The 27161-nt window shown below is 24.6% G+C and overlaps 3 protein-coding genes across 10 annotated transcripts; 2 read left to right on the top strand and 1 right to left on the bottom strand.

Moving 5' to 3' along the window:
* Nucleotides 1-128: 128 nt before the first annotated feature.
* Nucleotides 129-17843, top strand: LOC132930934 (FACT complex subunit spt16). 2 transcript variants are annotated; one of them, XM_060997053.1, is made up of 22 exons: nt 129-375; nt 1301-1405; nt 4487-4645; nt 5109-5261; nt 5340-5486; nt 5548-5702; nt 5761-5875; nt 5940-6088; nt 6166-6352; nt 6475-6648; nt 6715-6913; nt 9056-9251; nt 9316-9554; nt 9616-9758; nt 9829-10011; nt 10094-10395; nt 10972-11152; nt 13334-13415; nt 13486-13672; nt 16056-16142; nt 17347-17517; nt 17585-17843. In XM_060997053.1, the coding sequence occupies exons 1-22, from the start codon at nt 307-309 to the stop codon at nt 17589-17591; spliced, it is 3390 nt and encodes a 1129-aa protein (XP_060853036.1). In that variant the 5' UTR covers nt 129-306; the 3' UTR covers nt 17592-17843. The 2 variants fall into 2 exon arrangements, with proteins under 2 accessions (XP_060853036.1, XP_060853037.1); XM_060997054.1 differs by lacking the exon at nt 16056-16142 and having other exon boundaries at nt 131-375.
* LOC132930935 (Golgi reassembly-stacking protein 2) lies at nt 17753-24277 on the bottom strand. 4 transcript variants are annotated; one of them, XM_060997056.1, is made up of 10 exons: nt 24044-24277; nt 23846-23926; nt 21587-21790; nt 21291-21508; nt 21108-21225; nt 20100-20561; nt 19835-20030; nt 18510-18572; nt 18159-18212; nt 17753-18071 (listed from the first exon to the last, which is right to left on the bottom strand). In XM_060997056.1, exons 1-10 carry the CDS (start codon nt 24104-24106, stop codon nt 17929-17931), a joined length of 1602 nt encoding a protein of 533 aa, XP_060853039.1. In that variant the 5' UTR covers nt 24107-24277; the 3' UTR covers nt 17753-17928. The 4 variants fall into 4 exon arrangements, with proteins under 4 accessions (XP_060853039.1, XP_060853041.1, XP_060853040.1 ...); XM_060997058.1 differs by having other exon boundaries at nt 19949-20030; XM_060997057.1 differs by having other exon boundaries at nt 19949-20561.
* A 72-nt stretch (nt 24278-24349) lies between these two features.
* On the top strand, nt 24350-26973 carry LOC132929628 (cytoplasmic tRNA 2-thiolation protein 1). 4 transcript variants are annotated; one of them, XM_060995114.1, is made up of 6 exons: nt 24350-24520; nt 24632-24748; nt 24904-25135; nt 25456-25763; nt 26404-26608; nt 26674-26973. In XM_060995114.1, exons 2-6 carry the CDS (start codon nt 24701-24703, stop codon nt 26880-26882), a joined length of 1002 nt encoding a protein of 333 aa, XP_060851097.1. In that variant the 5' UTR covers nt 24350-24520; nt 24632-24700; the 3' UTR covers nt 26883-26973. The 4 variants fall into 4 exon arrangements, with proteins under 4 accessions (XP_060851097.1, XP_060851096.1, XP_060851095.1 ...); XM_060995113.1 differs by having other exon boundaries at nt 24629-24748; XM_060995112.1 differs by having other exon boundaries at nt 24350-24563.
* Nucleotides 26974-27161: the final 188 nt, after the last annotated feature.

The following is a 27161-nucleotide window of genomic DNA, read 5'->3' as shown; positions in this document are numbered from 1 at the left end:
GATCACTGTAAAGTTGAACATAAAATAAGCGACATCTACAACAAACAACTATTTGTAAGCGTTATCACGTTATTTTGTTTTGTTGATATTTTAACCAGTAAATAAAATTTCTGGTTAGTACTTGATGTTCGAGCATAGGATAGGTTAAAGAATACATAGGTTTTTTAGAGGGAAATGTCGATGTCTTACGCAGACACGCTATAACTTAATACTGTCGTCAACTTGACGTGTTTGTCATTAGTATAATTTCTGGTATCTTGTTATTAAAAAAATTGAAGTTACTTTAAGTTTGAATGTGTTTCAGCAATGCCGTCATTAGCGTTAGATAAAGAAACATTTTTTAGGCGGTTAAAACATCTATACGATTATTGGAAGGTAATTATAATTATGTTTATAAACGTTATTTTATTATTCCTAATATTACTGATACGGCATTAGTTTGAAGATGTATGCCGTTGGAGCGTTCTTAGTTGTCACTTTCGTTAATTTGTGCTGGTATAGAGAGAATCTATAAAAAATAAAATAATAAAATTATTCCAAGTATCTTTTATGATTACTTGCATTTTTTTTAAAAATATAAATATATTTTCATTACCCATAAATGAAATAGATATTTGCTAATTATCAATAACAGTTTGTTTTAAACATATTGATGCTACTAATAAAATAATTAGCCTTAAAGGATTATAGTATAGGAAAAAAAAACATTGTCAATCTTACATTTATTTGAATAAACAATAATTATCAAAGCAAAATATAATTTTTTGTTTAGTTAGCTCACAATTATCTAATAATCCTTTAATAAATGCATATAGTATATTTTAAAATGTAGGTTTATAATTATTTGAAGTCTGAGGTACCGTTACTCACACTGGGACCCTATGGTTATTTTCTATATTTTAATTTTTTGATCATGATAACACCAAAATTTAGTATATTAATTTTTTTACTTATTCTATTTTTACGCAAACATAGTGAAATTGTTTATACTCCAAACATATAAGTCTGGATTAAATATTATGGTTAAGGGGTATTATTTTATACTTTCTTTAAGTAAATAATCTATAATATATCAAAATTTATATTTTTATTTTTAATGAATAATAAAATTTTTCTTATAAACCAACATTAATTTTAATCACCTAATAAAACCAATTTTATATTCTATTTAGAATAAAAATAATAATAATAATTGTTAGTGAATATATTTATATTCACTAACAATTATTAAAAAATTATAACTTATAGGTTTTATGGTATTTTTAAACATTTTATAATTTGCTAATATTTTATGTTTCAGAATAGTAAAGATGAAAACGTACGAGCTTTAAGTGATGTAGATGCTTTTACATGTGCCGTAGGAGTTGATGACTATACTATGTATAGTAAATCATCATCTCTGCAGGTAAATATACTATGTAATAGAAACTACTTGAACAATCAATACTAAAAAAATAGTTGAATTATAGTTTATGGAATTAAAAAAAAAAATCAATATACTTATCTTTTAATGTTTGTCTAAAAATCTATCGGTATAAAGTACAAAATAGCTGAAAATATGGTACTGATTTGTAATAGGCTATTACCAATAGCTATTCAGGTTTGTTATCTCCCCACTATCCATAATAATAATAAATACGTCTAATAATTTGACGTTATATTGATATTATAATTTAACGAAAAAACATTCCTACCATTTTTATTATTTATTGATTTATTAATCAAAAAGTTTGAAGAAAAAAACTGTCATAGATGTGTATTACAAATGATCAAACATTCAAACTGATATACCACACAGTACATATTTGTTCGACATTTTTTTAGTCTTGTACATGGCTGAATTTATGTGGTGATCAAAATTAAATAAAAGTGATACGTTTGAAACAATTTTAAAAGATGTAGCAGAATTTTAGAAAACACAGAAAACATAAACATTTTTATACATTTTTTAATTTATTATTAGATTATTAGAAAATTATTAGATTCATAAATATTAATAAATAAACTCATTATTTTGTATTTATATGATGTGTTTATTATTATTATGGATGGTGGGGAGATAACAAACCAGTACCAAAAATATTATTTAAAAAGTAAACGTTAATTTATCAATTAGATATATTTTTTTTTGATACTAGATTTTACTAAAATTTAACAGTGTACATAAATGAGTTATGAAGAGGGAAACATCGTCACAAATCTTTTTTTCCACTGTTGAAATTTTGATCAAAAGTATAGTCAATAGGACTAGGATTTATTTGAAACATAAAATAATAAAATATATATTAATTTTAATACCAGTACTTTTCAACCCTATCATTAAATGAAAGAGACTTGAGACAATAATGAATAGTTATTTTTCATGTAAGCTTGTATTTTTGTTTGTATTTTAAATGAATTCATAGCACTTTTACATTTTTGTTTAAATGTTCACTGAAAATTAAATCGTGTCTAGCTAAAAATAAAAAAATGATTATATACACTAGAATCCGCTTATTTGGGACACCACATAAAAGGGACAACCGCTTTATAGGGACAGATTGCATAGTTCTGAACGAATGTATCGGTTTATTAGTTATTTGGTTAATCGGGACAGTTGTATAATGGGGACAAATATGTCACCGCCCAATGTGTCCCAATTAAGCGGATTCTACTGTAATCAATGTGAGTCAAGTAGTTTGAATGACAAAATTTATAAAAGGAAATAAAATAAAAAAAATACATTTAAACACTAATATGTTTGACATCAAATTCGACTCAGTCATAGAGCACCGAGAGACAATTTCTCGTTGGTAGGATCACTCTAGTAACTCATAATTAAAATGGGAAATTAAAAATTATTATATATATACAACTATTATTTAGTATTATAAATGTACAAATCATTGATTTAAGTATAAACCATCACCCAGGTTGTCTTAAGTCACATTTGATGTGAAACATACTAAAGCCTTAAAATGTTAAGCCAAAAATTAGAATAGTGACAAAATAGAAACAAAAAATGAAAATACAGTTTTAGTATACCTATTATTTAAATGTCAATATTATTCTTGTGGCAAATTATATTGCACTTTATTATAGCGTATCAACTTAGTTGGAGAGGTTAGACATTTATTTTAACTAGTTAAACTTTGAAACAAAATAACAAAAAACTTACGAGGTTAGAAATTATTTATTTATTTTAAAGTTTAAACCGGTTTGTTCAAGTGTAAAGTATTTTTGTTAAATGAATAATTAGATATTTATTAGGTTTATAAATTATGTAATATATAGCCATGTTTAAACTGTGCATTACAATAAATACAAAGAATTTATAGAAAATAATATAAGAAATGTACCAAACTATTATTGAAAAATTCTAAATTCAATTGTTACTCAGAAGCTTTACGTTTTACAGATCATAGACGTTTTTGTAATAAAAATACTATTAAGAAAAAAACTAGTTACTTTGTTTTTAGATTATTTTATGCATTGTATTCAACTCGTTAGGATAGAAAGTTACTTTAAATATAATTTTCTTTCTTAATTTTAATTTTATAATTATATTTATAATTAGCTTTGGTATCAATATAGCCAGTTATATCTATTGGATATTTGTTATCGCAGGCATACATGTCCAATACTTTTTACTGACAGATATTTTCTTCAAAAATTATATATGTGTAAATATATATATATTTTTAATAAAAAAGAAATATTTACAAACTGTAATTTTTTTATTGGATAAGTAAATTTGATAAATATTTTTACCAGAATTGTAATTTAAATTCCACAGTATGGTACTATAAAAAAAAAAAAAAATTTATTTAATTGGTATTATACTGTTTGGACATCAGTCAATCCCAAAACTTATATTTAAAACATTATGCATTCATATTTTCTAATTTTTTTAAATAATTATAAGAAATACATGCTTTGTATTAATAACACGAATAAACTAAAATAATATGTGTAGCATATGTTTCTAAAGTTTTCCTTTTTGAATCACTGTGAAATCAAATTTGTTGAAATTTGATAGTATGTAAATTTTCCTGCTCTAAGAATGAACAAGTGTAATTTTCTATCAAAAACTCCCCTAAAGTTCAAAAAATGTTATCACAGAAAAAAACAATTTCTTTTCAAAAATATTGTTATTCAATACATTAATTTTAAATAGTTAAATTTGTGTTTATTTTTATTATGATGGAATTCATTTTTAATTGGAATATATAACTATAATATAATTTTGCAAAATAGTTAAATACTTATTATTATGAGTTAATATATTGTTTACCAAATATTTAAAATATATTCAATATGCGATAAAATAAATTGTTTACAAATATGTATTTTTCTTGTTAATTTATTTTATTTAATTGCATATTTGAGTGGTAGCAGTTTGTATCTGGCTCATCTTTGTATTAAAAGTTATTAAATAATTTATAAAATTAGTATTATAAATTCACTTTTAACATAATAACTTTAACTTACTACTTTTTATTTTCAGATTTGGTTATTTGGTTATGAACTAACTGACACTGTATCAGTTTTTACATCAGAAGGAGTGCATATCATAGCTAGTAAAAAAAAAGTTGAGTTCTTAAAACCAGCAGAAAATGTTAAAGATGCTGATTGTCCTTCTGTCAAACTTATTACGAGAGAAAAAGTAAGTTTAGTAAAAATAAGAACCTTAGTTTGTATACCTATAAAATAATTTTACAATTGTTTAATATTATTAATGCATTTTATTTATATTTTCCTCATGTTAAGTATTTTTTGACAGGTAATATTTTAAATATTATTGTACTTGATACAATTTTGTTTAAAGTATTTTAAAATAATTTTTAGTGCTTGCTTGTGAACATTGCAAGCTAAAAAGTAATTCATTTTAATTTTAATTTAATGTAAAAAATATAAGTTAATAGTTAACATAATTAAAATAATCAGTTTATTATTAAAGATTAGAAAATCTATTGTTATTTTTTTTAAATAATTATACATTATAAAGAGTAGATTGCTTTAATTCTGAAAGCATAATATCTATTACCCAATATTATCGATTCACAAATTACCATCAAGAGTTTATGAATAGTATTTGTGTATATTTTTAATTTTGTTATTATTTTCAGGGTGGGAATGATAAAGATAGCATTGAAAAACTTATTAAAGCTATTAAAAACAGTAAAAATGGTAAATCTGTTGGTATTTTTGGGAAAGAAAAATATCCAGGTACATTTATGGATGCATGGAGAACAGAATTTGATAAAGAAAACTTTAATAATGTATGTTGTTTTTATATTTTATATTTTAAATAGGGTTTTTATTATTAATATAATTGTTTCATTTTATATTATATAAAGGTGGATATAAGTTCTGTGATTGGTTATATTTTAAGTATAAAATCTGAAAATGAAATCACACTGATAAAAAAAGCTAGTTTAAGTTCAGTTGATATGTTTACTAAGTACCTTAAAGAACAAATCATGGAAATAATCGATGCTGACAAGGTAATAACATCTATCTTTAATTCTCTAAATTTTTTATTAATTTATATGTTTATAAGTTTAGAAAGTTAAACATACAAAACTAGTTGAAGGATTAGAAGGAGCACTGACAGACAAAAAATATTTGCCAGCAAATGTTGATCCATCTCAATTAGAATTTTGTTATCCTCCTATTATTCAAAGTGGAGGAAATTATAGTTTAAAATTTTCTGCAACTAGGTATATTAAATCCTGATTGTCTTATGAATTTTATCATATTTTTTCATTATTTTTACAGCGATAAAAATATTTTACATTTTGGAGTAATAATATGCAGTTTAGGAACTCGATACAAATCGTATTGTTCAAATCTCATAAGGACAATGATTGTCAATCCTACTGAAGAAATACGAGTAAATATTAAATATTTTTCTTTAAACTATAACTATTGTAACTATTTTGTCTTCTTATTTTTAGTCAAATTATGAGTTTTTAGTAAGTTTGGAAGAAATCTTAATGTCAAAATTAAAATCTGGTAATAAGTTATGTGATGTTTATAATTCTGGAATAGAATTTGCTAAAAAGGAAAAACCAAAACTTGTAGACTTACTAACAAAAAATTTTGGGTATTAGTTTTTATTATATAAATAATTTAATAACTCAATTTCAAAATTGTATTAAATATTTTAATATATAATTTTAGATTTGTAATGGGTATTGAATTTCGTGAAAGTTCTCTAATGATAGCTCCTAAGACTACTGCTTGTGTTAAAAAAGGTCAAGTTTATAATTTATGTGTTGGTTTATCTGGATTAACAAACAAGGATGGAGCTGATAAAGAAAGCAAAGTGTATGCTTTATATGTTGGAGATACAGTTTTAGTAAATGAAGTAAGCATTATTCAATTTTTTTTTAATTAAATCTGCATGAAACAATTATATCAAAACAATCAGTGAATACAAAATATTGCTAAATATTTCAGTATTCTATTTTTAAACATAAACTTATTTAGGACACCGCAGCAACCTTATTAACTCCATCTAAAAAAAAGATTAAGAATATTGCTATTTATTTAAATGATGATGATGAAGATGATGAAGAAGATGATGAAAAAGAAAATGAACCAAAACAAGAGCCAATTGTCAGTCGAGGAAAGAGAACAGCAGTTCTAGAATCAAAACTTAGAGTAATTTACATCTTCAAGTTTTATCTGAAAGGTATTAACATAAATGTTTTTAATTTAAAATATTAGATGGATTCTTCAAGTGAAGAAAAACGTAAATTACATCAAAAAGAATTGGCTGTTGCTTTAAATGAAGCTGCAAAACAACGTTTAGCTGAACAATCAAGTGGCAAGCAAGCTCAAAAAATAAGAAAGTCTAATGTCTCTTATAAAAATCGTAACCAAATGCCACAAGAAAAAGAAGTAAAAGACCTTAAAATTTATGTTGGTAAGTTGATAGTATCAAATAAGGGGCACTCTGTTATCCCACTAAATAGGTACCACAAAAAAATAACCCCATATGAGGTTTTGTATAAGATTTTGCAAATTAATCTAAATACATATTAGTATTATGTCATTGCGTATAATACAATTTATAACATGCGTACGTACAATTTTTATGTCCCCATAAATAATGTTAAATTTGGATTCAATAATAAATCATTGTATACTTACAAAAAATGATTTGGAGCACAGTGCCAAGTTCTGTCTGTCATATCGATTAGATATACAATAAGTACAGACACTTACCGTGAGGTGAAAAAATTGACTATTTGTTTAAAATTATTTTATTAATGAAATTGTATTATATATTTATTATGAATTTTTATTTATTTATATATTATTGATATTTTAAACCAGTGGTGGCCAAACTTTTTTTAACTCGGGCCATAAAAAAAAAAAAAAATTTTACCGCGGGCCAAAATTAAATCAGCTTCAATTTTAAAAATGATTTTTAAATAAATTATTAAAACACATATAAAAATAAATATAAACTATACAAAATATCGTTTTATATTTACAAAACATATTTTAAAATGTATTAATTTGTTAATGTGAACTGTGAGCTTGTTTCTGTTGACAGAGGAAATTAATATTAGGTTCTAATTTGGTAGAATTTACTCGGAGAACGGCGTGTAGATGTTCATTTGTGATGCGAGATCGAGTTTTACTTTTGTTAATTTTCATCGTTGAAAATACTTGCTCACAAATATATGTTGAACCAAATATACAAGACATCTTAGCAGCAAACTTCCGAACATTTGGAAAATTTTCTTCAGACAAATTTGAATAAAACTGAACAAGATTTTGAGAGCTTGTCAAATTATTAAATGTTGTTCTTAAAGAATTATTAGATTGGAGTTCTATAATTTCTAATTGTAAAGAAGCTTCGACAATTTCCGGATTTATATTAAATGGATTTTCAAATAGATTTATAATTGGTTCTTTAGTTCGAATGTCTTTAAAACGATTTTCAAATTCACGAATAAGTGTGTTAATAATTTTGATGCACCTTTGTTTTGGAAATATACCACAATCTTCTGTTTTTAAAGTAGCACAACATTCAAAATGGGAGAAATTTAATTCTTCAATTTGATTTAGAAATAAAGATAATTTATTTTGGAAAGCTTTTACTGAACCGAACAATGTACTTACGAGTTTTTCTTTTCCTTGTAGTTTTAGATTTAACAAATTCAGATGATGTGTTATATCAGTTAATATTGCTAAATCCCATAGCCATTCACCATCATTTAATTGTGTATATTGTTTATTTTTTTCAATTAAAAAAATTTCGATTTCATGGCGCAGGAAAAAAAATCTTTTCAAAATTTTTCCTCTACTTAGCCAACGTACATTACTGTGATATAAAACATCTTTATACTCAGACTCTATTTCTGAAAGAAAATTTTGAAATTGGCGATGATTCAATTCATGTGATCTTATAAAATTAATAATTTGTACTACAATAGACATAACATTTTCTAAATCTAAAACTTTCCCACATAGTGCTTGTTGGTGAACAATGCAGTGAATTCCAATTGGTGGAGATAGATTTAGTTCAGACATTTTTGAGTTTATATTAAATTTTTTTTTATATTTCTTTCGCGGGCCAGATATTAAATGATGGCGGGCCGGATTTGGCCCGCGGGCCGTAGTTGGCCACCACTGTTTTAAACAAATTTACCGTGATTGAAAACATTGACTATTTGTTTTATATTTATAAATTATTGACATTGTATTGCACATTTATAATTAGTTAGAAACACTATGGATTTTTACCATAGGGTTTTTTTTCGGGGACTTAGTTTCCGGAGTTATTTATTAGGCAAATCCATAAAATGGCAGGTCTATATATACAGAATGTGGTCAATAGTGTATGCATGTAGTGTGCTGTCTAAAACATCAGTTTTCATTATCAATTGATGTGTGCATAAGAACAAGTAGATTAGTAACAAATAACAAGTACAGAAATAGGATAAATAATATATAATTTTAGATTTATAATTGTTAGTTTTTAAACGCAATAACATAGTTATTTAGTATCATACCTTTTAGTTTTAATTAAATATTGTATAAATTTTGATTTTAGACAAAAAATATGAAACCGTTATACTTCCAGTATTTGGTATTTCTGTTCCTTTTCATATATTTACTATCAAAAATATTTCTCAGAGTGTTGAAGGCGATTATACTTATTTAAGAATTAACTTTTTCCATCCTGGAGCTGCCTTGGCAAGGGGTGAAAGTTATTTTCAAAATCCTGAAGCAATGTTTGTTAAAGAACTGTAAGTAATGGAAATATTCAATTTAAAAAATTTACATTTATGAATTTTTTTTTATTTTTTTTAGAACTTATCGAAGTTCTAATACAAGAGAACCTGGTGAACAAATAACAGCTTCTACAAATTTAATGAATGCCTATCGTATAATAAAAGAAGTACAAAAGAAATTTAAAACTAGAGAAGCTGAAGAAAAAGAGAAGGAAGATTTAGTAAAACAAGATACATTGGTATTATCTGTTAACAAGGGTAATCCTAAGTTGAAAGACTTGTACATAAGACCAAATATTGTAAACAAAAGGATGACTGGTAACATATATCATTAAAATAACTGCTTAATCATATAACTAAATTAATATTTTTAATTTAGGTACTTTGGAAGCCCATTCTAATGGATTTAGATATAATTCAGTAAGAGGTGATAAAGTTGACATTTTATACAACAATATTAAAAATGCATTCTTCCAACCTTGTGATGGTGAAATGATTATATTGTTACATTTCCATTTGAAAGTAAATCATTACATTAAATATATTATATAAAAAATACATTTATAATATTATTTATTTTTTTTTTTGATAGCATGCTATCATGTTTGGTAAGAAAAAGCATTTAGATGTACAATTCTATACCGAAGTTGGAGAAATAACCACAGACTTGGGTAAACACCAACATATGCACGATAGAGATGATTTAGCTGCCGAACAATCAGAGCGTGAATTGCGTGTGAAATTAAAAACTGCATTTAAAAGTTTCTGTGAAAAAGTAATTTTACTTATATTTATTGAATAATTATAGTTTTTTACAACTTTTTTATGTATAATCATACATATTGCAATGGTTTTAGGTGGAAACTGTAACAAAACAAGAAATAGAATTTGATACTCCATTTAGAGATTTAGGTTTTCCTGGTGCACCATTCAGAAGCACAGTTCTTTTGCAACCTACTAGTGGGTGTCTAGTTAATTTTACCGAGTGGCCACCATTTGTTATTACTTTGGAAGATGTTGAACTGGTTCATTTTGAAAGAGTTCAATTCCATTTAAAAAACTTTGACATGATTTTTGTTTTTAAAGATTACCAAAAAAAAGTTGTCATGGTTAATGCTATACCAATGAATATGTTGGATCATGTTAAAGAATGGCTTAAGTATGTTATTACTAATTTATATTAAAATTGATTTTCTACAATAATACTAATAGTGATATAGAATTTCTGGGACACATTGTATACTGTGTGTTTAAACTAAGAATTAATTTGTTTTTATAGATTTAGATAGATTATTTTTTTGAAAACAATTTTCATTTATTTTTTTTTTGCTAGTTAAAAAATGTTCAAACTTGAGTGTTAAATTTTACAAATTAGTGTATTTACCTAGGGTAAACATACTACTATACAATGATATGAAAAAAAAATTGTAAGACTATTAATGTTTAAAAACTTAAAATATAATTTATACAAAGAAATACAAGTGTTGTGTAAGGTATGGGCTGGTTTGCTGTAACTTATTATATTAGTATCAATAGTTATTTTTTTATCATAATATTATATATTATATATTAACTTGTCCAGATTAGATAATATTGTACATATTAAATAAAACTATGAAATACTTTTTAACCAATGAAATTACCTCAGAAAATAAACATTATTGTTTTGCAGTTAAGTTATAAGAAATTATACATAATTTTCTACATATAATTAATTGCTCGGTTTTTTTAATAGTTCATGTGACATTCGATATTCTGAAGGTATTCAGTCATTAAATTGGACCAAAATTATGAAAACAATTACTGATGATCCAGAGGGCTTTTTTGAAAATGGAGGTTGGACTTTCCTTGATCCTGAATCTGATGAAGAAGAAGGAGCAGCAGATGAAGAAGAAGAAGAAGATGAACCATATGAGGTAATTATATTCATCTTATCTTAAGACCTTCAATAAAAATCTACGAAAAAATATAGGAAAGTGGGTACCACTGTATGATATTGTAGATGTTGAGTGGGTTACTGACCACTGTAATGAAAGTATTGATAAATTTATTCAATGATATATCTAGTATACAAAAAACAATTCTGAGTAGAGAAGATCTATTATACAACTAAGTATTGTGTTTTTTGATATTACTATTAAAGTAATTTGTTTTACTATTCATATAACAGCAGGTTAAATCCATTTTTCCAAAAAACATTGTACTTTTTATTTTATTATTATTTAACTATTTAATTATTATTCAATATATACAAAAAAAAATTATCCCCCATGAATAATTTCTAAATTATAAGTTATAACCAAATAATATACGTTTTTGTAATAAAAATACTATTAAGAAAAAAACTAGTTACTTTGTTTTTAGATTATTTTATGCATTGTATTCAACTCGTTAGGATAGAAAGTTACTTTAAATGTAATTTTCTTTCTTAATTTTAATTTTCTAATTATATTTATAATTAGCTTTGGTATCAATATAGCCAGTTATATCTATTGGATATTTGTTATCGCAGGCATACATGTCCAATACTTTTTACTGACAGATATTTTCTTCAAAAATTATGTATGAGTAAATATATATATATTTTTAATAAAAAAGAAATATTTACAATCTGTAATTTTTTTATTGGATAAGTAAATTTGATAAATATTTTTACCAAAATTGTAATTTAAATTCCACAGTATAGTACTATAAAAAAAAAAAAAAATTTTATTTAATTGGTATTATACTGTTTGGACATCAATCAATCCCAAAACTTATATTTAAAACATGAATAATTACTAAATTATAACCAAATAATATATAATGTTATTCTTCATTTTTATATATTATTTCGTCCTAATATGATATAAAATGTCTATACAAAAATAGTTTTTTTCAAAAACTGCTTCCGCATAAATATACTCTTTATTATTTTTTTAGATTCTGAACAGAGGGATGAATGTATTGGTTTTTCAATGATGTGTTTATTTTATTATTTTTATTTTTGTGTATCATTACGTTTTGGAGTAATAATAGGGATTTATTTTTTGACTACAGCCCTCTTTGAAAAGGAAATTGAATTTATTTGGTACTTTGGGAGATCAAAGTAAAAAAATTCCAGTAGTTTTCTAAAATGTCAGGAAAAACCCTGAAAAAGTAACAGGAAAACAGGAGTTTTTATGCATAACCATTTTTCGACAAAATTGATTTTTTGATTTTGCTGTGACTCAATAACGAATCATTGTAAATACTTGAATTTTTCACAAAATGTTTACATTTAAACTATTTATAGACCATTGAAGTTTTCGATTTTTCTAAATCTTATTTCTTGAAATGCTGATAAAATAATTTGGCTTTCAAAAAAATCTTTAAAATTTAATTTAAGGTTTATTATAAATTGTTCTTATTGTAGTAAACAAAAAAACAAAAATCATTCACAATTTTTGTTTATAAGCATTAAAAATTCAAATGCTTACAATGTATGTCAAAATTACGTAATTACGCAAGGAATTTTGAAGTTGAAAATTCATAAAATTTTTGTAATTTATATCTAAGGTTAAAAACCCAACACAATGTTCTCCATAACTTTTTCTTCAAATAACTGTAAAAAAAACTCCAGCGTCAATATAGAAAAAAATGTAAGAGCATATAAAATTAATATTTTTATGAAATCGAGTAAAATAACGATTTGTTACAATTTAAATATAGGTAGTCATATAATATATCCTACTAATTATCCTAGATTGACAAATCATCTTTTTAGAATCGTTTTTCGTGTATAATAATACCTGTCATTGCATTCAAATATCCATTATAGTGACCTACTCTCCATATCTACTATACAGCAGTGCAATACCCACTTTTTTTTTTAATTTATAAGAAAAGTACTAGAATTTTTACTTTTAATTCCTTATAATGCCAACTAGATACATTTTGCTGTTAGAAACCACCACCCTAAGTTCTTAGTAGTAATAATTTTTACTGCTTCAAATTTCAAAGATTGATATAAAAAATAAACACACCATTGTATAATCAATTAATTCATTGCTCTGTTTCAATGTCTAAAAATATTGTTGAATATCATTCCGCTTAAACATTTTTGTATTATTTTATAGCCATCTGATGTAGAATCATTTGAAGAGTCAGATGATGATGGATCTGAATATTCAGAAGCTTCAGAAGATTCAGATAGTGATGGTATTATATTTTACAAATTATTGATATATATAAACTTATTGATTTGGAAATAAATAATTGTAACTTACAGAGGAAGAACTTGGTTCTTCTGATGAATCTGGAAAGGATTGGTCAGATTTAGAAAGAGAAGCAGCTGAGGAAGATCGTGATAGAAATGATTTTCAAGACGAATATTCAAAAAAGAAAATGGGTAGTAGTAGTGGAAGTCGTTACAACAGTTCCTCATCACATAAAAAGTCAAGCAGTGATAAGCACAGGTACAGATCATAATTAATATTAATAATTTTAAAAATTAAATTCATTTATATCTATAATAAAATATTAACATATAGTATATACAAAACTTTAGGTACCTATTATATATATCAGGGGTGGACAACCAGTCGATCGCGAGATGAATTTGAGTCGATCGCGACACCTTTTCCCATTTTCATAGAATTTTGAATTTTTTTCAGAAAACAATTAAAATATTTTTTTTTTTTTTGTAAATTTATATATTTTTGTATATCTCAGGAATATAAAAATTATATTTAGAAAAAAGCAATAAATAAAACGAGATTATACACAGATATCGAATAAAAGAACTAACACACATTGACAATCTTTTTTTTTGGTTGATCGCGACAACCTAGAAAATCTCGGAGGTCGATCGCAAGTCTATTAAAGTTGGCCACTTCTGATATATATTATTATTTAATACACTGATCTAATTTTGACTATTAAAGCTTAATTCTTACTTAATAATTTTAAAATTGATTTTAAGTGTTCTTAAAATAAATAAATTATCTCTGATATGCTGTAATATAAGGTAATTTTAACATTATAAATAATATGATTTTTTGGTATCATTTAGGTATTTATTTTTAATTCTAATAAGTTATGGATTCTTTAAAGATTCTATAGTTAAGTGATTTCATTAAGTAGAACTTATTGCCTCATAAAATTAGCAAAATTTACGTCAAATAGTGGTATGGAAATATTTGTATTATTGTGAATTTTATATTGCTCCATATTCTAGTCCTAACTTCTGTATATATCTAATACCATTACAATGTGTTTACCAATATATTTTGATTATTTGTTTCTAAAATTACCGATCAATATATTTGAGAACAAGTACTATCATAGCTATAATTTCAAAAGTTGGTGTATGTTTATTACTATTGTTATAGCAATGTATAAGTGCTTAAAAAATAATACTCTAATAGTCTAGTATAGTAGTTTTATTTTCAATGGTTTCATGTAAAAAATATCTTTGACTATCCTACTGTTGCAACACTTGATAATATTGGGCACTGTATTATTTATAAATTATTTTATAAAATATTAGTAATTTTTAAGTGAATTTCTGAGAGTATAATTTTTCTGTATGCAGAGTATACAAGTTTATTATTTAGAAATTAAGTTTATAGAATTTTGAAAGAAATGAATAAGAATATATTTGTTTCTGTAGGATCATAAAATCTCATCTAACTATTGAAGTGTTTATGTTAAGTTTAATAGAATAATACAAATCTGTAATTAATTTTTCAATATAAATAAAAACTAAACCTAAAATTGTTCTTGTTAATTAACCAAAATAATAAGTAGATATTTTATCAGTTTTGGTTATGATTTTGGTTAAAAAATGATAAAAACTAACATTAGTCGTTGGCTTATTTTCAACAACCTTTTAAGCTCTAATTAAAATGTTTATTTGAATTACATTTTTTACCTATCTTCCAAGTAAATATTATAATTTTCTCTGACAGCATTATAAAGCTACATGATCAGTTTTGTTACTAGAGAATTATGTGAGGAAAAATAATTTATTGACTTGGTAAAGATAGATTGTTTATTTAACAATAGCCATGTTTTTATAAAAATGTTAAAAGTTATTAATTGTTTTCTAAAAAATCATTACTATTACCGGGTTGCATGAACGTTCACTAAACGTTAGCGCCTTAATGAATGATTAAAATTGTATTAATTCGTTAAATAATTTTTAAATGTTCAATAGTTTTATCGAGCCATTAAAATATAAGTTACCAGCTCATTAAACACTGATAGGTCGATTTCGGCTCTTTAAAGTTGAATCATTCGATAATCCTTCAGTTATCACATGTATGTGTCAGAAGTAAATTGTCACAATAGACCTTATAGTACTTTTTCTGTGATAAGTTTCTACACAAATCTTGTTATCATGTTTAATACCACTATATTTTTATTGTACAATTTGTGCTACCCAAACACGTCTGTAAAAATATTTAACGGTTCAATAAAACTTCATTAAATAAATTTAAAGTTTGGCATAAGACTATCGCAGATAGTAATGTAGTTTTATGTTGTATAATATTCTAAATTGAGGATTCTTTTGAATTTTAAGGAGTTTTAATTTCCAATTAAGTAAATCTGTTTTTTTTTTATTTTTAACTTAAAAAAAAATTATTGAGTACAAAATTATGTAATTGATGTTAACATTTTGAACAATTTATGGTTGCAAAAATTAGAATATAAAATTATTATATTTAATAATAAATATAAGTTACATTTTTGTTTTCTTTATATATAGAGGTATTTTAATAAAGAACTTGTTTTTTAAATCAAGATTGTATCTAAGGTATTTCATGATAATATGATAGCATTATATCTACATTTTAGAAATTTTTCTTTATCAAATTCAAAATCAAATAATGGTCCAAAGAATTTATTTCAAAAAAGCAAATCTTATTCTAGCAGTCATTCAAGGTATAGTATTATTTAGATCAGTTAAATAATGTTTTATATTATTTTGACTGCATTTAAATAATAAAAGTATTTGAGTATTTTAAATCACATATAGTATGTTGGTAGTTTCTTCATATGTGAATAAATTATTTTGAATAATTTGTATTATTCTTCATGGCTGAATTTATGTTTTAAATTTATTTATAGCGTTTTCTTTTGTTATATAATATTTTGTCATAGGTCATAGCTCTATTATCAAATTGGGCCTGCAATTTTTTTTCTAACCATAGCAAAATTAAATCTGTCATTTAAAATGCTTATATATTTACAAATAAAATATCACTACTTTGAAAGAAAAAATATGTATGTTTAATGTAAATCGGTAAATTTGATAGCTATTTTATTTTTTTAAGTATTTAGAAATGATGATATTAATCATTGTATTTTAGTTATTCAATTAAACATTTTTTAAAAAAATAGCATAGTTTTGTTTGTTCTTAGTAGTTTATAAAAACATATTTTTCTATGTTTATATTTTTTTTTTGTGAAGATGGAAATTATTACTAGATATTAAGTAAACTATTTAATTTAGTTATTAGTTTTTATTTGTTGTGGAGAAATTTTTATTTTATTTCAAATATAATATAACTTATTTCTTGTTAAATGTTATGGATGTTTTTTGATCCAATTTTCTTAAGCCAATAAATACTTTTTGAATTTATTTTTAATTAACCCTTCTAAATGTCGGTGCAATAGTTGATTTTTAATTTTGACGAAATTCCTCTTTTATCGTAAATTGATTTCTTCTAAGATTCACCACAAAATCAATCTCAAATATCACTTTTTTCTCATTTTTTTTAGAGAAATTTTGGGCATTAATTTTGTTTTTCAGTAAAAAATCTTGACTTTTTAATAGTTTATGTGCCATACATTAAGATTTATTTATAAGTTGTTAAAATTTATATTATAATATTATATATGAAATTAAATAGGTAAATAAATTTTTATCTCTTGGACAATGCTGGATAACTTACTTAAGTTATAATTTCTATAGTTTAATTTTAAAAAAAAGTATGCTAATATTTTTTATGAATTTTATCATTACAGTTTGTTATAGCAACTCAAAACTTTTTAAACCTCTTGATGATGTTTATTGCTAGAGTTCCAGTATATATAATTATATAAATATTTTATTATTTATTATTATTTTTTTTTATTATTTTAGTCCGTCTAAAAATAAATCATCATCTCATCATAAATCAAATAGCAACAGTAATCATCATAGCAGTAGTAATCGCCACAGTAGTAGCAGCGGAAGCCATGGAAAACGTTCTTCGGGAGGTGAAAAACGTCGCCATGATGATAGTGGTGATCGTCATTCTTCTAAAAAACACAGGTAAGTAATTTCTTTTTTTAAGTTCTAACTATATAATATTTATCAACTATATATATATTTTTTTCAGAAAATAATTATAGAACTTGACATGGGGAACACTAACTAATAAAGCTTATCAAGATAAATAAATTTAGCATTACCAATTTATGATTTGTTTTCTTATATATTTTTTATACAATATTTCTTAGATTTAAGTACATTTTAATTTTCTGCATTTTCAAAAAAAACATTCATAGACCCAAAATTTGTGTAATTTTTATTTTAATGTCCTTATATAACTATAAATAAATAAATAAATATTTGAATATTTTTTTCTTATATTACAATTTGTGGTTTAATTTGAATAATTAAGATAAAAATATAATATTTAATTTTAATTAAACAAGTAGAAATGACCTAAATAAAAAGTGTTTAACTATTACTATTTAAAATATTTTTCTTCTGATCAATTTGTAAGCTCTCTATAGCTGAATAAGGTAAAGTTGCGCTAACAGTTATTGGTGGCATGCCAGGTAAAGATATTGGAGTTGTAAGTGGCATTCCTGAGTAAACATCTGTAACATATTTAATTTTTAGATTTTTTTGTGATATCAATTTAAATTATAATAATAAAAAGCTGAGTTATTATGGTTATAAATTACTTGGTTGGTATTGTAATGGCTGCAAAGGTTGAAATTGATCCGAATAATTGATTCCTGGAAAATAAATAAACCATAGTTTAATGATTATTATTAAAATAGTGTTAAAATATATGGATTTATTTTATTTTCATCCCGATTTGTATTGTCATATTTCTATACATTTAGAATAGATTCTAAACTTATTTTTATTGGGGGTAAAAAATTCAAAAATATTATTTCCATATACACAGGATAGTCTAGATCATTAAATTAAATGCTTGTAATTTTAAATTATAAATATAAAGGTAAGTTACTAGTTTAAATATTTTATACATAACACACACTGTAGAGTTCACAGTTATTTTTGATTACCTGGTTGAGGCTGTGGAGTTACTGGTTGTGTTTGAGGATCAGACATTTTCAAATAATTATTTCCTGAAAAAATCATTGATCTTTAAATAAAATACATACAATTTTGCCATAATATGATTTATTTAATTTATCAAAATAGTCTAGAAAAATGTATATTTATCTAAAATTAAAGATGCTAAGTTTAGATAACTAAAATATTTTATTTTTTATTTATTATTATTATTTTTGTAATTGTTAGTATCAGTCTACCATTAATCACAAATTAATGTAATTTAAAAAAAGACCTAAATGTCAAATAAATAAAATAATATAATATATTTTTAAGTATTGTATAAAACGTTAATAAATCAATAATATTGGAATTATCACAATGTAATTTATAACTTGATTAAAAATAAAATAATTTTATGTTATATTCCTTATTTTTCTCTTTAGAACTGATAACAGCAAAGGAATTCTTCATAATGCTTCCTTAAGATTTGTATTAATATTCTATTACTTGTGATGATTTAAGAACTAACAATATTTATTGTAATAATGAATTCATTTTTGATCCATGTTATGCTAGATTCCTAATTATGGCAAACTTATTTTTTTGTGGTGATATTATTAGTGATGTAAGAAACTCATGCTAAAGACAAAACCAAACTACTAATTTTTTTATTAACAAATTTTTAATGAACTGAACTATTTAAATTGTATTTGATGCCTAAAATAAACTTTAACACTAAAACTTCTTTTACAATATTAAGTAAGTAGTTTTAATAAATTATCAAATTAGATTAAAGTTCATATAAATTTTCAAATCAAATTATTGGTAATTTAATTTAAATAAAATATTTGCAATTTTCACAGTTCAGTTTGATTCAAAAAAGTCAATAGCATGAATAATTGAATATTGAATATTAAGAGGACGCTGCACCCGCACGTGTCTTTGTCTTACATACGTACAACATAGTAAATTTTTGTTTACCAGTTTCAATAGTGTGCTTTTAGTTTTGATATTAAAGTGAATTGACCTATTATCAAACTTTTAGGGAAAAAAATTATCTGTGTTATATCTTTGGTTTTTTACAATATTTGAAAAATATAAGTATTTAAAAATGCTCAAAATTAACTTAAAAATTAAAATATCGTAAAATCAAGTGAGAGAACACAAATAATGTTCTTACCTAAGAGTTTTATAATAGGTCAGTTCACTCTAATATCAAAACTAAAAGCACACTATTGAAATTGGTGAACAAAAATGTATTATGTCATACGTGTATAAGACGAAGGCAACATATGTGGGTGCGATGTACTCTTAAACTAAAAATTAAATATACCAAGAGGTTGTGCTAAAGGTGACATCTGTGGAAAATTCTTCACAGAAAACATAGGTATAGTACTTGAACTATTTGATTGGCTGACTTGAGTTTGAAACTGTGTGAAGTAATTACTTATGTCTTTAGAACTCTGTACATCAGCTACCGTTGTAGTACCTCCAATATCAGTAGGATGGGATTGGGGGGAATAACTACTCTGTGGAGAAAATACATTTGATGACTGGTTATTCAATTCTTGAATTGTAGCAGTTTCGGAGAGGCTCACGGGTGTTATGGATGATTGTTCTTCAGATGCAGAAACAGTGGTAGACTCTTGTGATGTAAATGGTGGTAATTTTGTTACTTGGGGTGTCAATACATAAGGTTTTATTGTTTCAGAAGTAGAACCTGGTTGTTGGGGGCTATACTGAGAATTTAAAACTTGGAATGTGGGAATATTAGGATTTTGAAATGTAGTTATTTGTGGAGGAAAATAAGGTAAAGGCGCTGAATTGCTTGAATAAGGTATTTGTTGATCTGTTGGCGTGATTGCAGGCATTTCAGATTTTGTATTGTTGATAAATGGTATTGATGTAGTTTGAATGCTTTCATTCAATGGTAGCTGTTCCTTAAATTGTTCTGCTTCAATAGTTGAATTATTAACAGTCACTGGAAGATCAGAAATAATAGGTGGTTGTGGTGTCAGAACTGGTGGATTAATTACTTGTGGTACTTGAGCAGCAGATGCCTATAAAATGAAATAAATTAGCTAAATTATTTTATGAAAATAAACAAGATATTAGTCTTTCGTTAAATTGTATAATAATATTCTATTCTAATTATGAAACATACTCAGCAGCCTAATTATATATAGGGCTTGGGTTACACCTAGCCTTGCTCCACTCCATAACAGGCATATAGAAGGTAGAATGAAACAAGTGTTCCCAAACCTAATTATTAAGATAATTTTATACACATTAGAGCATTGAGTATCCGCACATCAATTATCCACACTACAAAATTGTTGTATGAATTTATTTTTAGTTAAATTTTATTTTATTTTATCATTCATTATGTTTGTTTTATCGTTTACATATTATGAAATACAAAATTATTTTATTATCTACTATGGCTCACTCTAATGAGTCTAATGTATCATATTATAGGTATATTATACACTCAGTAAATTTGTTTTTAACCTTATATCAAATGGTTATTTGTTTATCTATACCCTCTCGGTCCCAATTTGAGCAAATAATTGATGCTCTACCGTACTAATAAAAAATTAGCTTACCATCACATTGTTGACAACAGCTGGTTTTATAACAGGTGGTGCTGGAATATCCTTATTTTGATATACTTGTCTAACAGGTATTCTATGTAGGTACCCATAACCTATTCCACAGCCCAAGCTTTAAAAATAAACAATTTTAAGAATTAATATTATTTAAACAAATTAAGCGCCAGATAAAATTACCTTCCTTCACCAGGCCATGCAGTATCTGGTGTAATTGAAACTTCTCTACATGTATCCATTTCAACGTTATAGACGTATAATTTTAATGGCCTGCCTTCGTGTGCTTCAATTAGCATAAACAAATCTTCACTTTCATGCATTATAGAATCAGATCCAATTATATAATCTGTATGTGACCTAAGGCCAGCTTTATCAGCGGGAGAATTTGGATGAACATCCTAAACATTTGTATATTTAAAAAAATGTAAATAAACATACAATCAAAACTATTAAGTACTATTTGATTATTTACTAACAAGAATATGCCAGACGTTTTCATTGGCTCCAGCAAAAGAACAAAATCGTATGCTCACACCCAACAATCCTTGACCACCCCAATTACTATTTGGTACAATTTTGACTTCTCTAACTATTTGTGTCTTGCTGCTGTATACAGCTAATATAATTTCATTGCCATCTCCATTCTTTAACATTTCTTTAAGAGTATCATTGTCTTTATCCTTAAAAAAATTATAGTACAATAAATATAAATTCCCACTATATCAATCAATAAATACATAATTTTTTATGATTAAATCCATTGTATTTGTAAATTAATAAAATAAAATAATTTTAAATTTACATATTAGTTATTAGTATATTAAAACTAAATAAATTAAGACCTATTTTATTAGACGTATAACATGGAGTGCATGAGTTAAAATATTAGTTGCTTTTTATTGCTTGTTCATAAATGAGTGTCCATGTTAAGTAGATAATTTAAATAACATTACATAATGTGTCATAAAGGTTATAAGTTTATAACTTATAATTATATTAGTAAAACAATAATTATTAACACGGAAAAAAATAAACTCTGAAATATCCCAGTAAAAAAAATTAATATGTAAAAATATATTAATTTTCAGTTGTATCATTTTAAAAGTTCCATAAATTGAACTTGTTAGGGATTAAAAAAGCCTAATGATTACAGATCAGAAGTTTTAGGAGCTAAAAAAACCAAATTATACAAGAAGAAAACTGTGAAATATGCATGAAAAAATGTTCAAAGTTCCGAAAGAAAAAAACATCTAATATTGTTAAGCATCATCTGCACCAAAAATAAATGTAAAATATGGTGGAAAACTGGTTGGAATTTTTACATCTTATAATAAACTGTACAAATAGTTGAAAAAAATATTGTCAAATATCAAACCCGTATAACAACTTTACTAACAAATACACAAAAAGATTAGTTAAGTTAATAACATAATGACAATAAGATATTAATGAGGAATATTAACGCAATAGAAATTAAATGGACATCAGTGTATCACAATGTTGTTGTTTAATTAATATTCAACTGCAACAATGATAATAAATAGCTATGTTAAATAATATTGAGTTTTAATTTTAATATTCTTCAAAACATAGATTGATTGTATAATTTGTGTTTGAATATTACTTAAATATGTACTTTATCCTTACAATTAATGACATATGCAAAATAAATTTTCAACTATTAAACTCATTATTGTATAGATTAGATTTCTAGTATGAACTTGCAAAAATTGAGAGCAAATAGAACAATATACAACTTCTAAAATTTCTGAACCCTACTAATCATATACTTTCTACTTATACTGACTAATTGAGTACTTATGTATATATAATAAAATATATAAAATGTGTTCAAAAACTATCCGAATTTTTAGAAAAAGTACAAAACTTTTAGGATATCTTTTGATATCTTAATATCAAAAGCATCATTGAATTTTGTTTGTGGAAATAGGGGCCATCATATCCTTCATAAGAGTTAAGTCGGATAGTTTTCAATTACAATTTTAGTTTAATGAACAAACAAAAATCATATGTAGCCGTGACAGATTCAAGGGGGGATGGGAGCGAGAGCCGAGAGGTTATATTATGCATGTAAGACCTAAAATAAAATCCTATACATTGTGTTAACTATGTTATGAATATAATAATATGAAAACTTTTAATCCCCCCTCAGAAAAAAAAAAATCCTAGATCAACTTAATGAGTAATACAGATACAATATGTAGGATTATTATATTAAGCCAAGTTCTAGATCACCAAATTATTTTTGTCTATTAAAACGGTATATTATTAAAAAGTTTATGGACAAATAATATTTATTATTATGATATAGTCTTTAGTAATAATATTAATATTGTATTAATCAAAATTTTGACCTAAACTAAAATATACTATCTATTATTAGATTTTGTGAAATTAATAAAGATCAAACACATTTTTAACATACTTTGTATAATATTAAAAATTTATTTAAATATTGTTTAATAATATGTCAAGGTTACTACTGATATTATTATTGTAAATTTTGAATAAAAAAAAATTTTAAATACATTTTAATAAAAAGGTTATTAAAAAAAGCAAATTAAAAATAAATCTTTGATCAAATATTGATTACATACAAAGCAAATAAATTCCTACTTCTTAGTAATTGAAATTATTATTATTATTATTAAACTATCTAGACATTTATAGTAAGTTTTAAAGTTTTAACACTAAATTAACTTAATATAACTTACAAGTCGTGTGTTATTAATAGCCAATATAAAATCAAAAAAAGCTTCTAAACCTGCTGCTTGACCTGGTGAATTGTCTTGAACCTAAATAATAATTGAATAGAATTATTTGGATAAGATTTTTAATATACTTCTATATATATTAATTAAAATAATTATAAATTATTCACAAAAATAAATTCTAATAAAACTTTTCATTACTTTTAAAACATGATATCCTTCTGTTCCTCCACCCGGAATTTGAGTACTATTGGCAGATCCCATTTTAATGTATATTATAACACTAATAACGTTTAATTTAATTTAAGTATTGGAAATGTCTTCGCATAGTACATTGAAATATTGAATACAACAACCGTAATTAATTTTAATTGTGGAAATTTTGTTTCTATTAAATTTTCACTTACTAGTTGTAGCAAATGACGTGTAACTACAATGTGTTATCTCTTATCAATAAATATGATTATATCTAAGATAACATATTATCATCTAAAAATATGCCATGTGTATTTTAAAAATATTGGTTTTAATATATTGTTGCATACTATTGTTACAATAGTATTGTAGCATATAATTGCTTAGTGTTATACTTATACATATATTTAAAAGACTGAAGTCACAAATTACAGAATCTTCAGAAGTTCATACAATTCAAACTGATGTATTAGTCAAGACATGGTGTGTGATACTTACTATGATTAAACTTCTAACTTTATGAACTGTAATTTATTATTTATTATGTTCTTTTAATACTTAATTACTTTTGTATTTACTGTTACTTGTTAGTAGGTACTTGGCAGGTGTTCATTATTGCTGTTATAGACACTTGTTGTAGTTCTTAGTTTTTTTAAAGTTAAAATGCCTATCTTATGTTCTGCAAAATGTGGTAAATACGCAGTGTTAAAGGTAAAATTAATAATGATAAATAATTATATTATTTATTACATATTATGTTTAAACAAATAATGATTATTATCAACTTAAACTTGTCCATTTATTAATATAATTTTTTTTATAATATTAATATTATAACTGACATATAAAATAAATTTATATTTTAGCGCCCAAAAACTGGAGATACATTATGTAAAGAATGTTTTTATTGGGCTTTTGAACTTGAAATTCATAGCACCATCACAAATGGAAAACTATTCAAAAAGGGTGACGTTGTAGCAATTGCAGCTTCAGGTGGAAAAGACTCAACAGTACTAGCACAAGTTCTTAAGACCTTAAATGAACGCTATAATTATGAACTAAAATTAGTATTATTGTCTATCGATGAAGGAATTACTGGTAATGTTATAAATATTTTATTAAATTTAAATTACTAAAGTCTTGGAAATTTTTTGAGAACTAAGATATGTTAATTATTTTTCTCGTTAACTCATGTTGTACAATAAAGTCAAATTGGATACTAAACTTTTTGTTAATTATAGATATAAGGAGAACATAAAAATAATTGTTATATATTTTAATTCTTTGCTCATGACTGAACTATTATTACTTGCTAACTTGCTACTGGATTTTTTAAGAGATTTTAATTATTACTAAAAAAATTATTATAATTTATATCAGTTATTTAAATTATTATATATTGCATGCTATTTTAATAGGTTATAGGGATGATAGTCTAAAAACAGTACAAGAAAATAAAGATGAATATCAGATGCCTTTAAAAATATTATCATACGAAGAGTTATATGGTTGGTCAATGGACAAAATAGTTGCTGAAGTTGGTCGTAAGAATAATTGTACGTTCTGTGGTGTATTCAGAAGACAAGCTTTAGATAGAGGTGCAATGCTATTAAATGTGAACTGTATTGCTACTGGACACAATGCTGATGATATTGCAGAAACTGTATTGATGAATATTTTAAGAGGAGATGTTGCAAGATTACAAAGATGTGTTAATATCATTACCGTAAGTATAACAAAAGATAATATACTTGAGTGAGCCAGCAGAGGATTAATATACTTTTATAATATTTTTTCTGAATATGAACATTTTCCATATTATACAGTTATCATGTTTAAAATATAAACCATTGTTATTACATTACTTTAAATAATTAAAATAATGGGGAATAATATGGCCTAGTAACTAAATGATGGTCTAGCACTTTCGGTATCGCTACCTCTCCGAAGATATATACTATATATGGCAGGGGTCACCAATTAATTTTTATGCAGGTCTGTTTTGAAACTTACCATACTGGCCGCAGTCCCTAACAGTCTTAATAATTTACACGTGTTAATAAATACAGATTAATTTAATTTTTTGTCGTAATATAAATTTTATATGACACACTTATAATTTTTATTTATTTACGTTATAACAATTTTAAAATCTACTCCACGGATAAGGGTCCGTAAAAAAAGTGTTTGCGGGCCGTCAGTTGGTGACCTCTGATATATGGGAACACATGTTCCAAAAACCAAACCAACCAACTAATCCACCATACCTTATTCTACTGTAAATTATTGTATTGAACTATTACTACTATTACTATAAATAATTATTGTAAAGATATTTAATTTTATCAACATGCATTAATTATTAGATTACAGAAGGCACTATTCCTCGATGTAAACCTTTAAAATACACATATGAAAAAGAAATAGTAATGTATGCATATTTCAAGAAATTGAATTATTTTTCAACTGAATGTATTTTTGCACCAAATGCATACAGAGGATATGCTAGGACATTTTTAAAAGATTTAGAAAGATTAAAACCATCATCTATTATGGATATAATTCATTCTGGTATTATTTATATAATAAATATATTTTTCCCTCTAATAATTGTTAATATTTTTAAAATTTTTAAGGCGAGACAATGTGTATTAAAAAGAATATAAAATTGCCGGACATTGGTGTTTGTACCAAATGTGGATTTGTGTCAAGTCAAGACATTTGTAAAGCTTGTATGTTGTTAGAGGGATTAAATCGAGGATTACCTAAACTTGGAATTGGCAAAAGCAGCAAAGCTAATAAGGCATTGGCATCATTACCAGACCCAAGACTACTACATTTTTAAAATATTAATTTATTTTGCGAAAAGTTAAATTTTGTTTGTTTTACAATCTTTATTATAATTAGAGAATTGTAAATATAAATATTTTTGTAAATCTGTATTATTTTATAATTTTTCACATATTTGCATTTGTTATATTATTTACAATGCATTTCTCACCTATTTTTTAAATGTTGATTATCTGTATGTAAAAGATTTTTCATAAGACTGTTGAATTAATGTGTAATTGGATATTGGGTAAAGGTTGGCTGCAGTAACGTTTTGACAATGTTTTTTTAGCAG

The sequence above is a fragment of the Rhopalosiphum padi genome, chromosome 4 (assembly GCF_020882245.1).
Source record: "Rhopalosiphum padi isolate XX-2018 chromosome 4, ASM2088224v1, whole genome shotgun sequence".
NCBI classification, from domain to species: domain Eukaryota; kingdom Metazoa; phylum Arthropoda; class Insecta; order Hemiptera; family Aphididae; genus Rhopalosiphum; species Rhopalosiphum padi.
The sequence above is the reverse complement of the archived record's forward strand: the minus strand, read 5'-3'. Positions and strand labels throughout refer to the sequence as shown.